Raw genomic sequence first — 23,946 nt, 5'->3', positions numbered from 1 at the left:
CCCAAGGCTTCAAGAACAGTCTTCTTATATGTTTTCTTCCTAGACCACAGCTCCCTACCCCTCCTGTCTACTGGTTTTAGATCTAACATTCTGGGCAAGTGGAACCTAGAGGGGCAAACCCAGACCACCCCCTTCCAAGCCTCCCTCTGGATCACCACTTGTCAGCTCCACACTGTTAGCCCTGTCCTACATCTCAGAGTTGGCTTGGCAGAGGCTTGCTGGGGAGTAGGGAAAGCAATGCCACATCATCATCACAGGTGCACATGCAAGTGGTGTAAGACCAAGAAGGTCTTAGCACAGCTAGCTTTGGGGCATTCGTGCAGAGCTCTAGAATCTCTGTTAGGTGGAAGGATGGGGAACACCTATTCCCACATCCTCCTAATAATCTCATTATCAGGGAGATTCTTTGATAACTTTGGCTCCAATCAGCAACCAGAATATTTCACTGTAAAAGCCTGAATGTTATAAAATGAACATAGGAAGAAATCTTTGTTCAAGGAATTTTCAAACAGATCCAAGATATGGCCTCAGGACTTTGTACTGCCTTCAAATCTGCTAAATGGTTTCCCCTTGGGTAAACTTCGTCAAGTGTTTCTCTAAAAGATTCCATTTGCACTTTTCCAACTCTGTGATCTTAAGGGTTGGTAAAGGAACATTTTGGTTCACCCAATAATCAGACTAAGAAAGGTATCCTAGCTCTAGGGCAAGAGAGCAGGAATCTTGAGTTGAGGTATCCAGGGACTAAAATACAGAGTCATACCCTTGTTTCAAGATGGAGAAGAGAGCAGAGGCTCAAAGAGAGGGTCCAGTCTTAGGATCCAAGCTTGTAAGACAGTGACAAACAAACAGCAAGCCATAGGATACTGGAGTATATGAGGAAGCCATTTGGTGTAAACCTAATTCGGCCTAACCATGTGTTTTTTTTCCAAAAGGGCCTGACTTGGCCTTTGAGCATCCAATGTACATCTGCTTTAAGCATTTGCTATATCCCAAAAACGGGAGCAAATGGCCTTAAGATAAACATGCAACTTCCCCCACATGGGCATTTCTAAGGATAAGCGTCTCTCCCCAGGCTAGGAACTGATTGCTGTACTCACCTGTGACCACCCAGCTCCAGACAACAGACCTGCCACCAGCTGTATCCATCCAGACAGCAGATCTACTACCTGCTGTGTGAATAGCTGTGCTGTGCCGGCTAGATAACCTCGTGACTCTTGTAAAAGGGACATTCCTATCACATGTGATGTACACTCTTTGTTCCAAGAGGGTATATAACCATTCTGTGCACCCCACTTCTTTGGTGCCCTTCCTTGGTGAAGGAAGGCACCAGGCCAGCCCTCAGATCTGGCTCATAATAAACTCACCTCAATTTTCATTTACAGATTGGTTATGGATTATTTTCACCGACAAGAGAAACCGGCATCTACCAGAGGCGCCAGCTTCCGAGCCAGTGATCATTTTGGCAGGCCTCTGCCTAGCCTGAGATTTGGCCTTTAACACGAGGAAGCAACTGAGGCACTCACTTTTCCGGGGCAATCAGAACCCCTAGAGGGAGGGAGAACGCAGAGTACCGGGACAACGCCAGAGCCACACCCTGACACAGTACTAGAGGCCCATAGCCGCCTCCGGCCGAGAGGGGACGCCCTTGCACGCCCACTGCGCCTGCGCGGGGAAGGCTGGTCAGCGCGCCGGCGCAGTGCGTCGGTCTCAGGCTGACTGCCGCGGTGAGTTCCTGACTTCTCTTACTGTTCGCGCTGGTGAAGGAAACATGGTGCTGGATCTGGATTTGTTTCGGGTGGATAAGGGAGGGGACCCAGCCCTCATCCGAGAGTCGCAGGAGAAGCGCTTCAAGGACCCGGGACTAGTGGATCAGCTGGTGAAGGCGGACGGCGAGTGGCGACGATGTAAGTTCCAGGACGCGCGGCGTATCCCGGGTCCTAATTCCAGTTTCATCTTTCGGATCGCGTTACCACTCCTGAGGCCACAGCTTCCTCCCACGTTGCAGTGGCTCCGAGGCGCTCTCTGTCCCCTAAACGCACCCTGAGACTGGGACCGTCCCACTTCTTCCTCCGCCGGGCGGTGCGAGCTCTCTTCCACGCGTGCTCCCGGCCGTAGCTGCTTCTCGGGCTGGGGAGGAGCAGGGCGCATGCGCACCAAGAGCTGTCAAGCCTCGCCACAAGGGTAGCTCGCAGAAAGCCAGGGCGGGAGGGTTGGGGGTCTCCCCTTTGCTAACCCTATCTTTGGTCGTCTCCGGTCTTTTTCTCATCTTCAGCAAGGCCAGAGTGGTCTCTCTCTGTTTTGATAGAATCTGAGAGTGAGTCACATCTGCAGCGCAATACTTCCACTCCACCCATATTGGAAGCAGTTGGGCACTTTGGAGGCCGCCCCTGGCTAAAAGCAGTGATCCCGGAGCCTGTGGGAAGGCCGTCCCCCTGACCTGTAGGCATACCTTTAAGGATCGAGAAAAATCTTTCCGTTGTAGATCAGACACGGGGAGAGGGGTGAGATGAGGCAAGAAAAAGCTTGTAATTTGAGGCTGTTTAATTGTGATTTGTGGCAGTTTTCCGGAAAAGACATTGGCAGATTTGAGCTAGAACCTGGAACTGATCCGGGCATCTTTCGTGGAGCTAAATAAAACCACAGAACCCTTGCCTATCAACCTCTGCCTAGATTAACTGGAGTAGGCACTGATTGGCCAGATGCTGTCAAGCACGTGTGCTTCGTTTTGTCTGATGCAATAGGTCTGCAACCAGATGAGAGCCAGGTTTGTGACAGCACGCTGCAAAGGCAGTCGCTGTCCCAGCGTGTGGTGGATTTCTATTAGGAAAATTGATTTTCCTAAATTTATAAGTGTATTGGGCCCCAAGAGAGTAAGTGTTTAGCTCGGGTTGTCAGCTGATTCTGTATGCAGCAGTCTGTCTAATGTAGTAGTTTGACTGTGAGATCCGGCTACCTGAATCGGAAGTCTTGAGTTGCAGTGGAATTAAATTAAATGGAAGGAAAAACTAGACTGGCCACTGTTTTACTGAGTCAGGAGTATCAGATTTTTGTGTCAGTCTAGCCATTGTCCAGTGCTGAATGGCTTTGAATGTGTTAGCTAGTCTCTTGTGTATAATGTACACATCCACAGGAAGTTCTGTCCCTTACCTGACGAGTGGGTGTGTGGTGAGGGGGTGAGTTCTTCAGGGACAAGGTTGTGTTTCGGTCATCTCCATGTCCCAGTACCTACCTTATACATGTATATACAGCATATACATGTACGCAAGCATACATATAATTCCAGTACCTAGCACTGCACTTGGTCCTTGGTAAGGCCTGGACAAAGGTTTGTTGAATTCATGAATATCTTCTGTGTTCAGAGCACCTTGCCTTTCTGTATGAAAAGCAATTTATGTAGTTTATTTTCAACACATCTATTGATTAGACTCTTTTCTACCTGACCTCCCTTACCAATGTTCTCTTTGTAGCCAAAGGGAGTTAATGATTTTTTCCAAGTTACTGGCTGCCCAAGCTGGGCATTGACAGGTCTTGTATCAAGGTTCTTTTATATCTGAATCTCGGATCAGAGGTTATCATTATCTGCAACATCTATCATTAGCTGCAGCAAGGATTTATTACCTAGAGCCACGTTATGAACTCAGATCGTGTTCCCTGACTGAGGACACAGCAGGCTTCACGAGGCCCTCCATTACAGCTATACCTGTTTGTCTGCCTGTAGACCTCCAAGGTGCCGGCGGGACTCTGTGTAGAAGACCCCAGGAGGCTGACAGAACTTAGAGATACAGCACCACATCAGAGTATACCACAACTCTTCTAACTCCAAGGATTCCATCTGTGATTTCTTCTTTTAATTCAGCGTAATATAATCAGGACACATTTGGGCATATGAGAAGCATTTGTCTCGACTATTCTAAAGCCAGTAGATTTCCATGTATCTTGAAATCGACTGCTAACTACAGGAATTCTCTCCTCCCCTCAGAAGTGCTGTCCTGAATGAGATTTCTCTTTACTATCCATTGAAGTTGTTATTTCCTCTTAACCCTATTGCACACATCTGAAGCCAGGCCCTTATTGTCAGAATAACTTTCTAACTGCTTTCAGTTTTACCTCGTCTTGGGCCACATCTAGGATGTGATCTTTTTGGAATGCAAGTCTAATCCTTTTACTTCCAGGCTTAAGTTTTGCAGTGACATTCATACCTTAAAGCAGTGCTATCTGACAAAATATAATGTGAGCCACACGTGTAATTGTAAATTTTCTTGTAGCCACTTAAAAAACGTCAAGAGGGGCTGGCCCAAAAAATGACAAGAGGGGCCGGCCCAGTGTTGCAGCGGTTAAGTGTGCACATTCCGCTTCAGCGGCCCGGGGTTCGCCTGTTCAGATCCCGGGTGCGGACATGGCACTGCTTGGCAAGCCATGCTGTGGTAGGCGTCCCACATAGAAAGTAGAGGAAGATGGGCACGGATGTTAGCTCAGGGCCAGTCTTCCTCAGCAAAAAGAGGAGGATTGGCATCAGATGTTAGCTCAGCGCTAATCTTCCTCAAAAAAAAATATAAATAAATAAAAATTTTAAAAAAGTCAAGAAAAACAGATGAAATTAATTTTAGTAATATATTTTAACTCAATATGCCCCAAAAATTGTATTTTCAACACATAATCAATATAAAAAATTATTGAGTTAGTTTACATTCTCTTTTTTATAAGTCTTTGAAATGTGGTGTATATTTTACAACTTACAGTACATCTCGATTCAAGCTAGGCATGTTTCAAATGCTCAATAACCACATATAGCTAATGGCTACCATATTGGACAGTGTAGCCTTAAAGCATAAAAATTCAAATTTCTTAGCACAATTTACGAAGTCCACCTAACTTCCTGGTTTTATCATCTGCCACTCTCCCACAGATGCCCTCCACTCTTTCTTCTAGCCTTGTAATGCTACTTGTATACTCTTTTTTTTTTTTTGAGGAAGATTAGCCCTGAGCGAACATCTGCTGCCAATCCTCTTTTTGCTGAGGAAGACTGGCCCTGAGCTAACATCCGTGCCCATCTTCCTCTATTTTTTTTTATATGTGGGATACCTACTACAGCATGGCTTGCCAAGCAGTGCCATGTCTGCACCTGGGATCTGAACCGGTGAACCTCAGGCTACCGAAGCGGAACATGTGAACTTAACCACTGCACCACCAGGCCCGGCTCCTACTTGTATATTCTTTTGATCTCAGACCTCTTAACTTCAAGTTCATGGGCCCACATGCAATAAGCCTATCACTGAGACTCAGTGCTTGGAGATGAAGAAAGGTTTACTCAAATTCGCCAAAACAAGAAGGTGAGAGGATAGATTCTCTCAAATCCACCTTCCCAAAAGAAGTAAGCAGGGGATCTTTATAGAGCTAAGGGGCTTGGGAAGAGGTATTTCAGAGAAACAAAGGGGAAATGTGTGTTTATTTCACTCCAGATAAGCCCTTGGGCAGTCTGACTTCTGGGTATCAACTGGCAGCTGGGGGCTGGTTGTCTAGTGACCATAAATTCCTTAAAGGCATTCTTCATATGCAAAACAAGCTCATAAATCCTTGTGACCCTGAGTCACCCACCCCTCAGTTAAACAGGAAAACAGCAAGTTAACAAGATTAATTTCTTTTCATCTGTGTCTGTGTTGGGAGCAAGCTCAAAGGGTAATCATGTTCTTATTGAATATTTACAGTAACCCTCAGGTACCCTGCTTCACTTGCACACATCCATCACTGTTGCTTCTTCTTGGAATATTCTCTGTCCGGGTGCTGCCCCTACTCCCATCAGCCCCCTTTGCCACCCAACTCTGCTCCCTTGGCACTACCTCAATTGCTGAGTGCTCTCCATATATTATCTAATATGTCTCTGTTGTGGCAGTTATACTATTTTTATATGCAACTTTTTAAAACTTATTTTTCATTGAGATGTAATGTTTTCAATAAAGTGCACAGATCTTAATTGTTTTTTTCTTGAGGAAGATTAGCCCTGAGCTAACTACTGCCAATCTTCCTCCTTTTGCTGAGGAAGACTGGCCCTGAGCTAACATCCATGCTCATCTTCCTCTTACTTTCTATGTGGGACGCCTACTGCAGCATGGCATGCCCAGCGGTGCCATGTCCGCGCCTGGGATCCGAACTGGTGAACCCCAGGCCGTCGAAAAGCGGAACGTGCGAACTTAACCGCTGTGCCACTGGGCCGGACCCCTAACATTATTCTTAATGATGAAATAGTGAACGCTTTCTCTCCAAGGTTGGGAACAAGACAAGGATGGCTACTGTCACCACTTCTAATCAATATCACTGCTGGAGGTTCCAGACAGTATGATATAAGGCAAGGAAAAGAAATAGAAGATCAGAACAGAAGTAAAACTGTCGTTATTTGCAGGTGACTTGATTGTGTATGGAGAATCTGAACTATTAAAACTAAATAAATTTAACACGATCACTGTATATAATATACAGAATCAGTGACATTTCTGTGTGTGAATAACAATTGCAAAGCATCTGATAGAAATATATTTAATAAATGACATTCAAGATCCCTACACTGAAAACTACAAAACATTGCTGAGAGAAATTGAAGATAGTGAAGAGATATGCTATGTTCATTGATTGAAACCTTCAGCTTTAATATTGTTTTTGAATTTTGTTTTCTTTTATTTCCCAGTACCTAGAATGGTGTTTTCTTTTATATTCCCAACACTTCAATACTTAGCATAGGGCCTTGCAAATAGGAGGGACTAAATAATTTTTAAAAACTTTTTATTTCAAAATAGATAGAGCTTGGGGCGGCCTGGTGGTGTAGTGGTTAGGTTCACATGCTCTGCTTTGTTGGCCTGGGGTTCTCGAGTCCAGATCCTGGATGCAGACCTACACTGCTTGTGAAGCCATGCTGTGGTGGTGTCCCACATACAAAACAGAGGAAGATTGGCACACATGTTAGCTCAGGGTCAATCTTCCTCACCAAAAAAAAGATAGAGATTTACAGAAAGTTACAAAAATAGTACAGAGAGGTCCCATGTGCCCTTCACCCAGTTTCCCCAATGATGACATCAAACATAACTGGTACAATATCAAAACCAAGAACTTGGCATTGCCGCAATCCACAAACCTTACTCAGATATCACCAGTTTCGCAGGCACTCACTTGTGTGTGGCTCTATCTGATTTTATCTCAGGTGTAGGTTCATGTGACCACTGCCGCTCTCGAGGTGCAGAACTGATCCACCCCCACAGCGATCCCTCTTGCTGGCCCTTTGTAGTCCGTTCCTGTTCCCCTCCCCCGTCTAACCCCAGCAGCCACTAATCTCATCTCATCTCTGTAATCAATGTGAATGAGAAAGTAGTTATATCATTTTGTGCTAAAGTTTAGTTTAAATTTGATTTAGTTAAAGTTTGGTGAAACCTTAAACAGTAGCTATTTCTAGGTGCTGTCTCATTTCCGGCCATCATTTTACCTGTGAAAAGCTTGATTTTTACTGTATTGCTCCTCAAGCTTAGATTCAAGAGGTCCAGCTTTTGCTAATCAGACTTAGACTGATGAGTCACAACACCAATGTGTTCCTTTGGGCCGGAATACCTATGTAACTGATTAGTGCACCATCTTCCCCTAAGAAACCAAAGTATAAGAAACTAAATTATTGTCAAGGCTGCCAGATGAGCATTCGGTCAGAGCAAAGGGAATACGTTAACTATTTCTAGCATAGAGATGTAGCACTCAAGTTCGTGGGAATAGAAACATGACTGTCCCCTTTCTAGATTCTGGCACATACCACATAGTTTCTTTAAATGTATTTTAAGATAACTGCGCAGGTTAATGTTACTGTATTTTCCAGGTTTCTCGGATGTGTCACTCTACAGTGGCATCATCCAGGTTATGATACTTTTTTTTTTTTTTAAGGAAGATCAGCCCTGAGCTAACATCTGCTGCCAATCTTCCTCTTTTCGCTGAGGAAGACTGGCCCTGAGCTAACATCCATGCCCATCTTCCTCTACTTTATATGTGGGACGCCCGCCACAGCATGACTTGCCAAGTGGTGCCATGTCCACACCCAGGATCCGAACCAGGGAACCTCAGGCCTCCAAAGCGGGACATGCACACTTAACCGCTGCGTCACTGGGCTAGCCCCTATGATACTTTTTAATTTCAGTCTCAGAATGGCCTTTTCCTTGTCACCAAATGCTGGGGAACCCTATTGCAGTCACCAATATATGCCAGCTAAACTTGGGGGCTCTGAAGCCATAAGACTGTACAGCCTCATGAGACAGATCCTTGAGCTCTGCCTGCACTTTGGCCTGGGCTGAGATCAGTCCTGAAGAGCCGTGGTTAGGAGACGGAGGTATCTTAATTATGTGCATATCTTTGGTATATTCTTGGGTTCTTTATTCTTTAGGCAGGTTTCGGGCAGACAACTTGAACAAGCTGAAGAACCTGTGCAGCAAGACGATTGGGGAGAAAATGAAGGTAAGAGAACTGAGAAACAGTCTGGAGAGCTTGAGCAGAGGTATTTAATCTTATTCTTGTTTTTTCTGTTGTTGTTGTTTGGTGAGTAAAATTGGCCCTGAGCAAACATCTATTGCCAATCTCCCTTTTTTTGCTTGAGGAAGATTGGCCCTGAGCTAACATCTCTGCGAATCTGCCTCTATTGTATATGTGGGATGCCTCCACAGCATGGCTTGATGAGCAGCATGTAGGTCAGTGCCCGGGATCCAAACCTGTGAAACCCTGAGCTGCCAAGTGGAGCACGCAAACTTAACCACTTGGCCACAGGGCTGGCCCCTAATCTTATTCTTAGTTAATACATAATTTCTTACTGAGTGTCTAATTCTATGAGATACTGCATTTCTTACCAAGGGGAGAAAATTATTTTAAAAAGAAAGGAAGGAAGAAGGAGGGAACTAAGAGGTACTTTCAAGGATCGGTGGGTCCATCTTCTGTCTTCACATATGTTAGGGCTGCTGTGATGGAATACCATAGACTGCATGGCTTATAAACAACAGAAATTTATTTCCCACAGTCTGGAGGCTGGGAACTCCAAGATTAAGGTGCCGGCAGATCCACTGTTTGGTGAAGGCCCACTTCCTGGTTCACAGACAGTCTTCTTGCTGTGTCCTCATAAGGGGTGGGCCTGAGGGAGCTCTCTGGGGTCTCTTTTATAAAGGCACTAATCCCATTCATGAGGGCTCTGCCCTCCTGACCCAGTCCCCTCTGAAAGACCTCATCTCCAACTACCATCACATTGGGGATTAGGTTTCAACATACGAATTTTGGGGGACACAAACGTTCAGTCTATAGCAAGGTAAGATTCTTGCCATACAAGTCATTCAGTGTCTAGTCTATTCTTTTTTTTTTTTTTGGAGGAAGGTTAGCCCTGAGCTAACATCTGCTGCCAATCCTCCTCTTTTTGCTGAAGAAGACTGGCCCTGAGCTAACATCTGTGCCCATCTTCCTCTACTTTATATGTAGGACGCCTACCACAGCATGGCTTGCCAAGCAGTGCCATGTCCGCACCTGGGATCCGAACCGGCGGACCCCAGGCCGCCGAAGTGCAACGTGCACACTTAATCGCTGTGCCACTGGGCTGGCCCTATTCTATTCTTATAATAAGAATATAAATTCCACCAGTAATCCTTTTCAGTTCTTTTTTTTTTTTTTTTTTTTTGAGGAAGATTAGCCCTGAGCTAACTACTTCCAGTCCTCCTCTTTTTGCTGAGGAAGGCTGGCCCTGAGCTAACATCTGTGCCCATCTTCCTCTACTTTATATGTGGGACGCCTCCCATGGCATGGCATGCCAAGTGGTGCCATGTCCACACCCGGGATCTGAACCGGTGAACCCTGGGCCGCCAAGAGGCGGAACGTGTGAACTTAACCGCTGCGCCACCGGGCCAGCCCCTAGTTATTTCTTGAGCTCAACCTACAGTGCCAGAGGTTTCTTTCTTTTTTTTTTTTTGTTTTGAGGAAGATTAGCCCTGAGCTAACATCTGCTGCCAATCCTCCTCTTTTTGCTGAGGAAGACTGGCCCTGAGCGAACATCCATGCCCATCTTCCTGTACTTTATATGTAGGATGCCTACCACAGCATGGCTTGCCAAGTGGTGCCATGTCTGCACCCGGGATCCAAACTGGTGAACCCCAGGCTTCCGAAGCAGAACGCATGTGCTTAACCACTGTGACACCGGGCCAGCCCCAACCACGGGTTTCTTATGGCACTTTATCCCAGTACAGCCATGCTCTTTAATGAAAAGAGCACAGATATGGAGTCCAAATCCTGGACTGGTAGCTGTGTGACTTTAGCAGATTACCTTCTGAGCCTCAATTTTCTCATCTGTGAAATGACAGTATAATACTCACCTAGAGAACAGGATTGTGAGAACTAAATTTTTTAAATGTAGAGAACCTGGCACAATGACTAGAACATTGTAGTTATTCAACAATTGCGAGTAACAATGGATGGCAAGTAGTTACTGGCCTTCATCCAAAAAATCCTTCCTGTACCTGAAGCATAAGTTTCAGCTTGACCTTGCTTTGGTATCCAGAATAGTGCATGTTTTAAATCTTTCTTCAAAAATACTTATAGCCCTTTAATAGCGTCTTAAAAAACATATTAAATGCACTCTACAGTCTTTCTCATTTTTAAGTTGTAAACCTCTAACTTAACCAAAAAATTTAAATTGTGGAACCTGAACCAGTGAAGAGCATAACAAAAAGATTCCCTTGGGATTCTAGCACCTTCTACTTCGTGACAGTCGGCATCCTTCTTTTTTTTTTAATTTTATTTTCGGATATACATCATAATGTATTTTGAATTCTGTATAGATTACATCATGTCCACCACCCAAAAACTAATTATAGTGCATCCCCTCACATGTGAGCCTAATCACCCCTTTTGCCCTCCCCCCTCCCCCCTTCCCCATGGTGACCACCAATCCAATCTCCAGTGCTATGTGTGTGTTTGTCGTTTTTATCTTCTACTTAGGAGTGAGATCATATGGTATTTGACTTTCTCGCTCTGACTTATTTCTCTCAGCAAACTACCCTCAAGGTCCATCCACGTTGTCACAAATGGCCGGATTTCATCATTTCTTATGGCTGAGTAGTAGTCCATCGTGTATAAATACCATATCTTCTTTATCCATTCGTCCCTTGATGGGCACCTAGGTTGCTTCCAAGTCTTGGCCACTGTGTACAATGCTGCAATGAACATAGGGGTGCAAGTATCTTTATGCCTTTGTGTTTTCAAGTACTTTCAGCTTGTGACTGGCTGCGGAAATGGATATCGAGAATCATACAGTTTTCTTCCTATGTTGCTTATGATGCTTAATCATTTGCATGTCAGAGGCCCCATGGTTATGTTAATTCCCATGTATACTCCTGCCTGGGTGTTCTTTGGGACAGACAGATAGTGCCAGCCAAGTGTTTTCACAGCAAGAAGATGGGAGTGAGTGTTTTCATTTGCACTACCATCCTTAGATCCCTTTACTGCCAGCGCTGCGAGGAATGTTATCCCTGGCTGTCCACTGCAATAGTACTAGCAATGCTTTAATTTGGTATAGCACTTGAGAGCATTCAAAACTCTTTCATATGCATCTCATTTTGGTTTTGATCTTTGCTGCAAACCTGGAGTGTAGGTAGTACAATTATCAGCCCTATTAAAAGGGTAAGGGAATTGGCTTAGGGAATGAAGGGGCTTGCCTGAAATCACACCGTGAGTCAGCTGTAGAGCCAGAACCTGAACTCAGAACTCGAATGTGCTGCCCTGAGGGGTCATCAGATAGCTAGGGAGCCTCAGCTATCTTGGCTACCAGATGGAAAATCTTGAGACTTAGGCCATTTTTTTCTACCTCAGTAGTCTATGTTGTTTTTGTCAAGACTCATACTGATACTTTTAGAATTCTCCAACTTTTTTTTTTGAGGAAGGTTAGCCCTGAGGTGACATCTGCCGCCAATCCTCCTCTTTTTGCTGAGGAAGGCTGGCCCTGAGCTAACATCCGTGCCCATCTTCCTGCACTTTACATGTGGGACGCCTGCCACAGCATGGCTTGTCAAGTGGTGGTGCCATGTCTGCACCCGGGATCCAAACCGGCGAACCCTGAGCCGCCGAAGCGGAACGTGCGCACTTAACTGCTGCACCACCAGGCTGGCCCCAAGAATTTTCCAACTTTTTAAGACGATTTTGCTTGACTCACTGAAGGGTGTGAGTTGGGTTATGGTTAGAATCCTGACTTCTCACTTTGGTGTATGAGAATGTGTAATGAGCCTAAAGGATTCTATGCTTTATCCTTAGAAGGAGATTTAGTCCTTTCTCATGGTTCAGTTTTGTGCAATGGGACATGAAGTTGTATAAACATAATTCCCTATTGTTATATGTATGGAATTTTAAAAAATCTTTAGGGTATTGAACGTGATTTCTATATATCATTTTATTTATACTTGCAAAGCAGACCCTAAATCTTCTCGACTTAGTTTTGCTTTGTTTTGTTTTGTTTTTTGAGGAAGATGAGCCCTGAGCTAACATCTGCTGCCAATCCTCCTCTTTTTGCTGAGGAAGACTGGCCCTGAGCTAACATCCATGCCCATCTTCCTCTACTTTCTATGTGGGATGCCTACCACAGCATGGATTGCCAAGCAGTGCCATGTCCGCACCCGGGATCCGAACCGGTGAACCCTGGGCCACCGAAGCGGAACATGCATACTTAACCACTACACCACCAGGCCGGCCACTCAACTTAGTTTTATTCGAGTTTTGCTGAGGTCTTATATATCTTGTTATAATGGCCTTTGATATTTTTCTTTACCTACTTTTAATTTAGGAATATTTGACTTTCAAAATTATCTTTCCTGGGGCCAGCCCGGTGGCGCAGCGGTTAAGTGCACACATTCCACTTCCATGGCCTGGGGTTCACTCATTCGGATCCCAGGTGTGGACATGGCGCCGCTTGGCAAGCCATACTGTGGCAGGCGTCCATGTATAAAGTAGAGGAAGATGGGCATGGACGTTAGCTCAGGGCCAGTCTTCTTGAACAAAAAGAGGAGGATTGGCAGCAGTTAGCTCAGGGCTAATCTTCCTCAAAAAAAGAAAAAAATTATCTTTCCTGTGGATCTGGGCAAGGATTGGAAATGATGATTTGGCAGAATATCATAAAGAAGGATGAATAAGGGCTGGCGCAGTGGTTAAGTTCCTATGCTACGCTCTGCTTCAGCGGCCTAGGGTTAACTGATTAGGATCCCAGATGCAGACCTGCACACTGCTTATCAGGCCATGCTGTGGCAGGTGTCCCACATATAAAGTGGAGGGAGATGGGCACAGATGTTAGCTCAGGGCCAATCTTCCTCAGCAAAAAGAGGAGGATTGGCAGCAGATGTTAGTTCAGGGCTAATCTTCCTTGAAAAAAAGAAGTATGAAGAGAGAAACCAGAGAGAAGAAGTGCAGCCCTGGGTACACCCCTGCCACTTGGCCAACTTGCATTGATTGCTCTAAACTTAGTTCCAGATTTTGTGACATTTTACTCAAAAATTTCGTTTTCTTTGGCTCCCTACTAGTCCATAATCCCACCCATCTCTCCCCTTAGCCTCAGTGCTGGGGTTGTTCTCAGCAGGTGGATGAGGGTGCACAAATCCGCACGCAGGCTGGCTCCTGAGCGGCACGTGAGCATTTTCACACATTCTCGGCCGTGACTGTTCTGCGTCCAGGGCAGACATTCTTCCGGCCTTCCTGATGGTGTCAGCCCTCTGACCCTGATGGGACAGTCAGTCTGCCCAGGATCAGAAAGCTAAAAAGTGGCAGGACAGGGACTTGAGACTTTGTCTTCTTGCTTCCAATTTACAAGTTTTTCTCTCACTTGTTACATCTTTTAAAGACAGTTATATAGAAAGTTCTGTGATTAGTTTATATGATATATTAATTTGGTATGCACTTATAAAACTATGTCAGAAAGTTTCTTTTATTCAGTAGTTTTTCTTTTTCCTGCAGAAAAAGGAGCCAGTGGGAGATGAGTCCGTTCCAGAGAATGTATTAAATCTTGATGACCTCACTGCAGACGCTTTAGCTGTAAGTTATTGTCTTTTTCTGTTTCTAGATTGGGATTTCTGTTCTCTTATCTTAACTTTACTCCTTGACGAGCAAGTGCTGACACTGCTTCACGCAGCTTTGTGGCATCCTTGAATTTCTGCAGCTGGGAGATGTCTCCATCCGCTCTATAGATGAGCCTGGACAGCAGAGGTGGAGACAGGTGGAGTGGAAAAGTCAAGGGGAGGAAGAAGAGAAAGGAGGAGCTGAGCTATTTCTGATTACTCCATTGTCACAAAGTCAAGGAATTTTTGAATTTACTGTCGTTCAGTGAATACGCACTACCGTGAGCCGAGAGCAGTAACTTTCAAGTTTTTAAGTCACTGAACCCTTTCTTAAAACCCATAACACAAAAGCATAGCAAGAGCAATAAACACAAAAGAGCAAAGTTGCTTTGCTTGAAGGGCTAGTTTGGGGGTGTTATCCCTGACCAGCCCTCCCAGCTGAGGGCTCCCCACTAGAAAGCACAGTGGTTTGAAACCCCTACACTAAGGAATACAAAAGAAGCTTAAGACAAGGTCTCTTGCTCCCAATACATTTATCGTCTTCCTAGAGAAGAGTTAAAGGTTGGAGAGCTAACATCATGGAGACCTAAATCGGTTTAATCAGGAATATTTCAGAAAGTGCAAGTTAAGGCAAAGACCTCTGAAAAGAGCCACAGCATTCAAACTCCTGAGGTTTACAGGAACAAAGAGAGTGGCCGCAGCTTATCCATCTCTGCCGTAGGCGCCCGGAAAGAAAACGCCAGTGGATTTGTAGGACGGGACTGTATATATCCCTGTGTGAAATAAATCTCAGTTCTTTGAAAGCCTTCACTGTCAATTTTTAAAATGCTGTCGCAAGGGTTGTCATTAGAGCACAGCAGGGTTAGGGCGACAGAGTCTCATTCCTACTCTGTCCGTGACTCACTGTGGCCTCTGTCGGCCTGGCCTGTTCACCTACAGAATTTGAAAGTCTCGCAAATCAAAAAAGTCCGGCTCCTCATCGACGAAGCCATCCTAAAGTGTGATGCTGAGCGGATAAAGCTGGAGGCAGAGCGGTTTGAGAACCTCCGAGAGATCGGGAACCTCCTGCATCCCTCTGTGCCCATCAGTAATGACGAGGTGGGTGTCGGGGCCACAGCGGGCGGCTGCCTCATGTCTCGCTGTCTGTTGGGAAGGGGGCGGGGTGGGAGGAGGACAGGGAAACACTGGCACTGGGTATAATAGGCCTTGTGTCAGAAGCAGGCTCTTTGTACGTTCGCTCTGCCCACCAATTGAGAAGTGAAAGAGTCAGATCCCCGCCTGATTGGGAAGTCGGGGAGACAGCAGGTAGGAGGGGACTTCTGGCATAGAAATCTCTTCTAAATCAGGCTGCTGTCCTCCACAGCGTGTTGCCCGTGGTAGCAGCAGTCTCGTGGGAGGGATCTGCTAAATCAACCTCACCCCTCACCCACACCCTGCTGAGAAGCCGCAGGTTGAAGGGAAATCTGCATGATAAAAGTTGCCTGCTGAGTGGGACCGTCCCCAGCACAAAGCTGCTCTGAGCCCAGCCTTTGTTTCCTGACACCTCAGCCGTGGCAGGGCCCATCTGTGCCTCTTTCATTCATTCCCTGGTGAACGAATGTTAAACTCACTGCAGGCTGGGGTGGCAGACTCTGGAGGTCAGGGCCCTGAGCCCGCCCTCATGTGGCCCCGGGACCAATGAGAGCCTAGAAAAAAAAAATCTACATTCTCCTCTGCACCCCAGGCGATGCTGATTGTCCAGGGGACAGTTGTCCTGCGGGATTTTCAAGGAGTCATTTATAAGGGGGAAAAAAAAACCCTGAGAGAATACAACGGATCTTTTGGAAAATCATAACTTTGGTTCTGCGGGCTAGAGTCACTTCTAGGAATTTATAAATTATTATTTTTCTACTGAGCACAAATTCTCTGGCAAATTCCCCTCTCTAGTCTCTGTAACAATGAACAAACCTAGTGTTTGAGTTAAGCAATGGCCTCACAAAGCTCTAGGTTGTTCTTGGAATAGGATTTAGAAAGACGGAGGTTGTAGAAGTCAGAGATCCTGCATCTTTCTCTCCTGGCCTTGTTTCCTTAGGATGCGGACAACAAAGTGGAGAGGATCTGGGGCGACTGTACGGTCAGGAAGAAGTACTCTCACGTGGACCTGGTGGTGATGGTAGATGGCTTTGAAGGCGAAAAGGGGGCCGTGGTGGCTGGGAGTCGAGGGTACTTCCTGAAGGTAAGAGCCAGGAACCAGTAGGGATGGGATTATAAAGAAGGAACTAAAAAAAAAAGGTGCAGAAAACGTAACTTTCTTAAAGGGCCCTGCAGTTCCACCGCTTGCACTCGCCTTTCTACTGCAAGCCTATTGGCAATTAGATGCAATTCTCTAAGGCGGGAGCGTGCTTATTCAGGCTTCCCTAGGACAGAAGCCACTGAGTGATCCTCCATAATGAATGTATGTTTTGCTAACTGAATCAAAACAGTCTCCGCCCTTAAGGAGCTCAGTGTAATTGGGCAGCCAAACAAGTAACAGTCAAAACCCACTGTGCTAAGTGCTGTGGTGTGAGGAGGCCCGGAGTGCTGTGAGAACCAGGTGGAGGCAGACCCACATGAGAGGGACAGAGGGCAGATGAATTCAGGGAAGGCTTCCGGAAGGACATGGTAAAAGAATTTTGGAAATACTGTACATATATGCGTATACATAGGTATGCTCTACATACACAAATGAGTCCAGTGTTACAAGAGTTAGCACACGATGGGGCTGGCCCCGTGGCCACGGGGTTGGGTTCACACGCTCCACTTGGGTGGCTCAGGGTTTCACCGGTTTGGATCCTGGGCATGGATATGGCACCACTCATCAGGGCATACTGAGGCGGCGTCCCGCATGCCACAGCTAGAAGGACCCACAACTAAAATATACAGCTATGTACCAGGGGGCTTTGGGGAGAAAAAGGAAAAGTTAAATCTTTAAAAAAAAAAAAGGCACAAGAAAACTCATGCCCCTGGGGCCAATCATCCTTTTCCCTTGCTTTGGTATCTTAAAGAGACTTCTCTTTACAGTGCGCCTGGATGGTGTGCTGGGCATTGGTGTTAGGAAGGAATCTCTTGAGTCAATTGTTGGGATCCACGGTCTTTGCTGGCCTCCTGTGTCCCCCCAGTTGCTGTGAGTGTGAATTCTAGCAGATGAACACGATGGCGACAGAACCCAGTCCCAGTGCTGTGTCTCTGCTCCTTTAGGGGGTCCTGGTGTTCCTGGAACAGGCACTCATCCATTACGCCCTCCGCACCCTGAGGAATCGGGGCTACACTCCCATTTACACCCCGTTTTTCATGAGGAAGGAGGTCATGCAGGAGGTGGCACAGCTCAGCCAGTTTGATGAAGAACTTTATAAGGTGAGTGGCCGGGGGCAGTCTGGCAGAATGACTTCTGGAGTTATGAAGCTTAACTTCAAAAGACACAGAGCAGCGCTGTCCTGTCGAACTTCCTGCGATGACGGAATGTTCTGTATCTGTGGCTGTTGGGCGCTTAAAAGGTGGCTGGTACAACCGAGGAAGTAAAACTTTAATTTTCACTCATTTTAATTTAAACAGCCATATGTGGTAGTGCCGCCATATTGGAGAGTGCAGACCGAGAGCCTGTTTTATCTTTGGGAATCTGTGTGATGTGTCTAAACGAGCATACTTTAACATTATGAGCTTAGAAAAGAAGCACATGTATTGAGTGCTTGGCTGGTCTTCCCACTCCTGACCCCAGACCGGAAGCTTCCACAGGGCAAGATATACTTTCCCTGGGATAGGTGTGGCTTCCAGTTTGTGGCTCCTTCTCACCCATCTCAGGGAGAGCCAGAGGATTCAAGCCAAGGTTCAGAGGGTCATTCTGATCAACTGGCTCTTGATACCAGCTATAGCACCCCCAGTCTACGCCCAGCACTCAGAATTTCTAGAGCGTCTCTGCTAACGGCCGTCCATCGCAGCAGTTTGCTTGCCCGTCTCCTTCAAGACTGTTCTGACAGAAGGGGGCGACTTTGTTCTTAGTGGCTATTCCCTTCCAAGACCCATGTTGGGGAGGAGTTGGACGACTGCTCCTGGCCTCATCCCGCTTATCTTATGTGGAGATGAGTTAATAATTAGAACCTTCTTCTCACTGGGTCCTGGTGATGAGTTCAAAGTTATGTTTTCATTCAAAATACAGTGGAAAACGAACTGCTCTCCCTAAACCCTGAGCATTAGTATAACCTTGGTATCCTCCCTCTCCTTTCCTTTCTTTCTTTTGATAAGGAGAGAAAGTAGTCATGTATCAGCTGAAACTTCTTCTGTCTTTTCTCTTTCTTTCGCATCTCAACCCCAAGATTGGATAATCTCTAACAGAACTTTAGAAGGATGCCCTTTAGAAGGTAACACCAGGGAGAAGCTTATCCAGAGGATTATGAGAAATATTAGGTAGCAGGTGCTGCCTGTGTTTCCTGCATCCTCTGTCCAGATGCTTCTCGGATCCACGGCGGGGAAATCACAGGTCTCAAGAGTGAGGGATTTTGACTGGCACTTCTTGCCTAATAGAAACCTGAGTTTATTCGTTCTCTGGAGCAGTGCTGTCCAATGGAACTTTCTACAATGATGGAAATGTTCTGGATCCACACTATCCAGTATGGCAGCCACCAGCCACATCTGGCTGTTGAACACCTGAAATGTGGCTAGTGCAATCTGAGGAACTAAATTTTAATTTCATTTCATTTAAATAGCCATACGGGACTAGTGGCTGCATCATCCTAGACTGTCCAGCTCTAGAGTTTTTCTACGTTATGTGTGAATAGCCTCACAAGGGGCTAAATTCCCACTGTTGGGTAGCAAGGTCGTTTTCCAGGTCCCCAAACACTGGCCCAGAGGAAGTTTCCTCCTGTACCTTTTTTTTTTAATTAAAGTAATACCACATCACAGAAAATTTGGAATTGTTGGGGGGAAATCATCTTTCCCATTACCTGATACAACAGTTGCCATTTTTAAAATTCTTTTGAGGGCTTTTTTTGTACATATATCATTTTCACATACTTGTAATCACAATGTATGTAGAATGTCTTTTTACTTAGCGTTAGATCTAAAGCATTTTTCGGTGTTACACATGGTCTTCATAACCATCGTTTGTCCTTTTTTTTTTTTATTGCAGTGACATTGGTTTGTAACATTATATAAATTTGAGGTGTACATCATTATATTTTGATTTCTGTGTAGATTACATCATGTTCACCACCCAAAGACTAATTACAATCCGTCACCACACACATGAGCTTAATCAGCCCTTTCACTCTCCTCCCTGGCCCCTTCCCCTCTGGTTACCACCAATCCAATCTCTGTCTCTATGTGTTTGTTTGTTGTTGTTTTTGTCTTCTATTTATGAATGAGTTCTTACAATATTTGACTTTCTCCCTCTGACTTATTTTGCTTAGCTTAATACCCTCAAGGTTTATCCATGTTGTCACAAATGGCTGGATTTCATCCTTCCTTATGGTTGAGTAGTATTCCATTGTGTATATATACCACATCTTTTTTATCCTTTCATCCCTTCATGGGCACCTAGATTGCTTCCAATTCTTGGCTATTGTGAATAATACTGCAATGAACATAGGGGTGCATGTATCTTTCTGCATTCATGTTTTCATCTTCTTTGGATAAATACCCAGCAGTGGAATAGCTGAATCTACGTATGGTAGTTCTATTCTTAATTTTCTGAGGAATCTCCATACTGGAATAGCTGGATCGTATGGTAGTTCTATTCTTAATTTTCTGAGGAATCTCCATACTGGAATAGCTGGATCGTATGGTAGATCTATTCTTCATTTTTTGAGGAATCTCCATACTGTTTTCCATAGTGGCTGCACCAGTTTGCACTCCCACCAGCAGTGTATGAGGATTCCTTCCCTCCATGTCCTCTCCAACACTTGCATAACCATCATTTCTTAGTGGTTTCAGAATGTTACATGGACTAGATGTAGGGCAGTCAGCTCTTACCCTGTTGAATCTTTAGGGGCCTTCCTTTTTTGCTATTAATAGGTAATGTTACAGTAAACTTTGTGCTGTTGGTAGCTTCTTTTTTCTTTTATGTTACTTTCATCGGCTGAACACCAAAGTGATTCTTTGAGGATTATAACCACTAGACGAACTCATAAGCACCGAGAAAGTGGACACTATGTCTCCTTTTGCCCAGCATTGGCAAAAAGGACTTGGCATTTAGTAATGCCTCACAAACATTTGTTTTGAGTGGATTAATTTAGATTGCTACCAGCTCAGGTTTATTGCACACCTGTCAGTATTGGCCATTATACATCATTTATAAATGTTTCATTTAATCAGAATATTTTACCTCCTTTTAATTTGCATGTCTTTGACCTCTATTAGGGAGCCCATTTGGGACTGACCCGTTCCTCCCTTGTCTTTTTAGCGTGCCTGCTCACTCCCAGGCAAGGATAAGGACAGTTCTTCCCGTCCCGTCTCTCGTATCTCCCCTGCGGTTCCTTGCTCTAGCTGAGGTCCTTCCTCCTCCCTCACGCTTGACTAGTAAAAGTCCCTCCTCCTACAGGTGATTGGCAAAGGCAGTGAAAAATCTGATGACAACTCCTATGATGAGAAATACCTGATCGCTACCTCAGAGCAGCCCATTGCTGCGCTACACCGGGATGAGTGGCTACGGCCAGAGGATTTGCCCATCAAGTATGCTGGCCTGTCCACCTGCTTTCGCCAGGAGGTGGGCTCCCATGGCCGTGACACCCGTGGCATCTTTCGAGTCCATCAGTTTGAGAAGGTGAGTAGACAGGTCAGGGTGAGGAGTAGGACCCTTCCACCTATCTGTCCAGGGTGGTTAGAGGAAAGACAGGATCTGGGTTGCTCAGGCCCACCCTGGCGCCACTCTTTCCTCTCGTTGCCTCCATCTGTGTGTCTAGGGAAGAGCCTGAGAAGCGCATGGTGGAATGGCTGTGAGCACAGACTCTGGAATCAGGCTTCCTGAGTCCAAATGCCAACTCCACCACTTGCCAGCTGTGTGGCCTTGAACAAGTTGCTTAACCTCTCTGTGCTGTTTCCTCCTCTGTAAAAGGAAGATGATAATAATACCTACCTCGTTAGGCCTACCATGAGGCTTAAACTAGTTGATATGTATAAAGCACTTAGAACTGTACCTGGCACATACATGGGAAGCTGAGTATGAGCATTTGTTCTTATTACAGTCCCAGTCCAGTTCACCATGGCGGTCTCTTGCTGGGGGCCCAGCCTCACCTGACTCCCAGTGGTGTGGGAATAGGTCTTCACTACGAAGCTATCTCCCACTTAGGTCCTTTAGTTTATTCACCCCGTCCCATTGTCACTGTCTCTTTGGGTCCCTCCTTGCAGATTGAACAGTTCGTCTACTCATCGCCACATGACAACAAGTCGTGGGAGATGTTTGAAGAAATGATTGCCACTGCCGAGGAGTTCTACCAGTCTTTGGGGATCCCTTACCACATTGTGAACATTGTCTCAGGTATCAGCCTCCCCTTCCTGCATCCCACAGGCATCACCCTCACCAGCTGAGCTGCCACACAGAGAAATAGCTCACAATCCAGTTAATTGCCCACATTAATTAAAATATCACACTCGTCTCACTTGGGAGTGTTTGGTGATAAGAATATCTGGGCGTGATTTCACTTCTGGGGATAGGATGTGAATTAAAGAATTCTTCAGGTTTGCTAAAGGTTAGCCTTCTGAAATACCATCCGTCCTTCATGAGTTCTAGGGGTTTTTCCTTACAGGTTCTTTGAATCATGCCGCCAGCAAGAAGCTTGACCTGGAGGCCTGGTTTCCGGGCTCGGGAGCCTTCCGTGAGTTAGTCTCCTGTTCTAACTGCACGGACTATCAGGCTCGCCGGCTCCGAATCCGATACGGGCAAACCAAGAAGATGATGGACAAGGTAGACGGCCCCTGGGGAGGCGGGCAGCAGGGCCTTCAGGGCGGAGTAGACCCATCTTACTTCACAGCCCTTGGAGCAAGTTATTTCCCAGCATCATGGGAAAATCTGAGCTGCTCAATCTAGACCAAAAAGGGAACCTGAAAATGACTTCCACTGAATCAGGACTGAGGCCTTTTAGATAGAAACCTGAATCTAGCTCTTTTCTACAAGGTAATTCTAGCTTTTCTCTTTTTGGCTTTCTGTTTTCTGTAACTCCAGATAAAGAATAATCCCCATTTGTCTACACAGAACAAGTCGGAGGCAATGTCTTCCCTCTTCTTCTCACCCAAGAAGGTCTGGGTTGTAAGCTTCTCTCTTCAAACCCAATTTTCAGGCCCTTATCTTTTCCAAGTCAGGGACTTGACTGGGGTTAAGACTACTCTGGTAGTTTCTTCCTTCCCTCAAAGGGCCCAACTCTCCTCAGAATACTGGGACCTACCGCTTGGCACTCATGGAGACATGAGGAATCTTCCTGGAGTTATCTAATAGGCAACACATACCAAGCAGAATTCAGGTTTAGAAGAAGATCAATAATGGGTAGAACCCATGGTTTTGATTTGGATGGTTACAGTAGGGGGTCTGGCTGGTGGATGGTTCCTGGTCATCAGGAAGGCCAGCAAAGGGTAGAGTTTCACTGCCCCCTGTGGGGACCCTCTCTCCACAGGTGGAGTTTGTCCACATGCTCAATGCTACCATGTGCGCCACCACTCGCACCATCTGCGCCATCCTGGAGAACTACCAGACCGAGAAGGGCATCATCGTGCCTGAGAAGTTGAAGGAGTTCATGCCGCCAGGTCAGCCTTCCAGCCCAGCCCACCGTCCTCCTCTGCTCTGCCTGCACACTCTTCTGAATAGCAAGCCCCTTTCAGAATGTACCTAGTTTTCTCGTTGAGACGTGGTCCCTGAAACTCTGCCTGTCCTCTGGTGCTGGGCATTGCTTGAGAAAGGCGGTGAGGTTGAGAAAGTAGCCAGGGAAGGTATGGTCTTCTATTTAAATGCGGCTAAAATTCAGACTAGGGAAGAAAAGAATAAAAGAAAGCAGTGCCCATTGTGGGTGCCCTTTTGTTCAAAGGGGCCGTTGTCTTGCGGAACTCTCCCTGGAGGGCCGTGGGCTTTCACTCCTGAGAAATGATAGGTTATTTGTTTGGCTCTTCCTCTCCAGGCCTCCAAGAACTGATCCCCTTTGTGAAGCCTGCCCCCATTGACCAGGAGCCATCAAAGAAGCAGAAGAAGCAGCATGAGGGCAGCAAAAAGAAAGGGGCAGCAAGAGATGTCACCCTGGAAAGCCGGCTGCAGAACATGGAAGTCGCCGATTCCTGAACATTCCTTCCTTCCAGTTCGCCAGGCTTTCATGTCTGTCAGCTGAGATCTGCGAGCCTGCCCACGGGTCCACCCACTCGTCACCTGCCCCATCTGACTGCATTGCTAGAAGGAGAACCGCGGCCATGTACAACGCAGTGTTCTGTCTCTTCGCATGGGCATAGGATCCAATCACGGATGACTGATGAAACCATGTAATAAAGCATCTCTGGGGAAGGCTAGAACTCTTCCTCAGTCTTCTGGCCAGGGCTTGAACTCTGTCTCTGACAGTTCTCCCTGGAACCATCCTCACTTCTGCTTTTCCTTCTAAATAAGGCTGTTCCATTTAGTAAGTCAGTGAGCCTTCGAGAAGGTAGGTGAAGGCAGAAGTAGATTTAGTAAAGGCCCAAGGGGAAAATGAAAGCTTTTAAGTCTTAGACATACAAGCTTGCAGGAAAAGGGCCAGGATCCTCCTCTGTAAATTTGCTCCTGCTTAAAAGCAGTTAGGTAGGACCAGCTTAGAGACCAGAGTTCATATAAAAAGCCTCATAACACCTTTGTTCCCTAGGAAGGGCCCCATGGAAAGGGAGGGAGGCTGTGAGACCTCAGGGTAGG

General features: G+C 46.0%; 1 protein-coding gene across 2 annotated transcripts; it reads left to right on the top strand.

Moving 5' to 3' along the window:
* The first annotated feature begins 1,646 nt into the window (after window positions 1-1,646).
* Window positions 1,647-23,643, top strand: SARS1 (seryl-tRNA synthetase 1). 2 transcript variants are annotated; one of them, XM_070607809.1, is made up of 12 exons: window positions 1,674-1,904; window positions 8,405-8,475; window positions 13,981-14,058; window positions 15,021-15,179; window positions 16,153-16,296; window positions 17,298-17,453; window positions 20,632-20,853; window positions 21,438-21,567; window positions 21,836-21,993; window positions 22,252-22,326; window positions 22,697-22,826; window positions 23,195-23,643. In XM_070607809.1, the coding sequence occupies exons 1-12, from the start codon at window positions 1,769-1,771 to the stop codon at window positions 23,350-23,352; spliced, it is 1,617 nt and encodes a 538-aa protein (XP_070463910.1). In that variant the 5' UTR covers window positions 1,674-1,768; the 3' UTR covers window positions 23,353-23,643. The 2 variants fall into 2 exon arrangements, with proteins under 2 accessions (XP_070463912.1, XP_070463910.1); XM_070607811.1 differs by lacking the exon at window positions 22,252-22,326 and having other exon boundaries at window positions 1,647-1,904; window positions 23,195-23,607.
* The last annotated feature ends 303 nt before the right edge of the window (window positions 23,644-23,946 follow it).

The sequence above is a fragment of the Equus przewalskii genome, unplaced genomic scaffold (assembly GCF_037783145.1).
Source record: "Equus przewalskii isolate Varuska unplaced genomic scaffold, EquPr2 ChrUn-13, whole genome shotgun sequence".
NCBI classification, from domain to species: Eukaryota; Metazoa; Chordata; class Mammalia; order Perissodactyla; family Equidae; genus Equus; species Equus przewalskii.
The sequence above is the reverse complement of the archived record's forward strand: the minus strand, read 5'-3'. Positions and strand labels throughout refer to the sequence as shown.

Bases quoted from the DNA above. Each gene is read 5' to 3' on its own strand.
- SARS1 (XM_070607809.1), top strand. From the start codon at position 1,769: ATGGTGCTGGATCTGGATTTGTTTCGGGTGGATAAGGGAGGGGACCCA. The intron at 14,059-15,020 runs GTAAGTTATTGT...GTTCACCTACAG, and splicing joins TCACTGCAGACGCTTTAGCT to AATTTGAAAGTCTCGCAAAT. The intron at 15,180-16,152 runs GTGGGTGTCGGG...TTGTTTCCTTAG, and splicing joins TGCCCATCAGTAATGACGAG to GATGCGGACAACAAAGTGGA.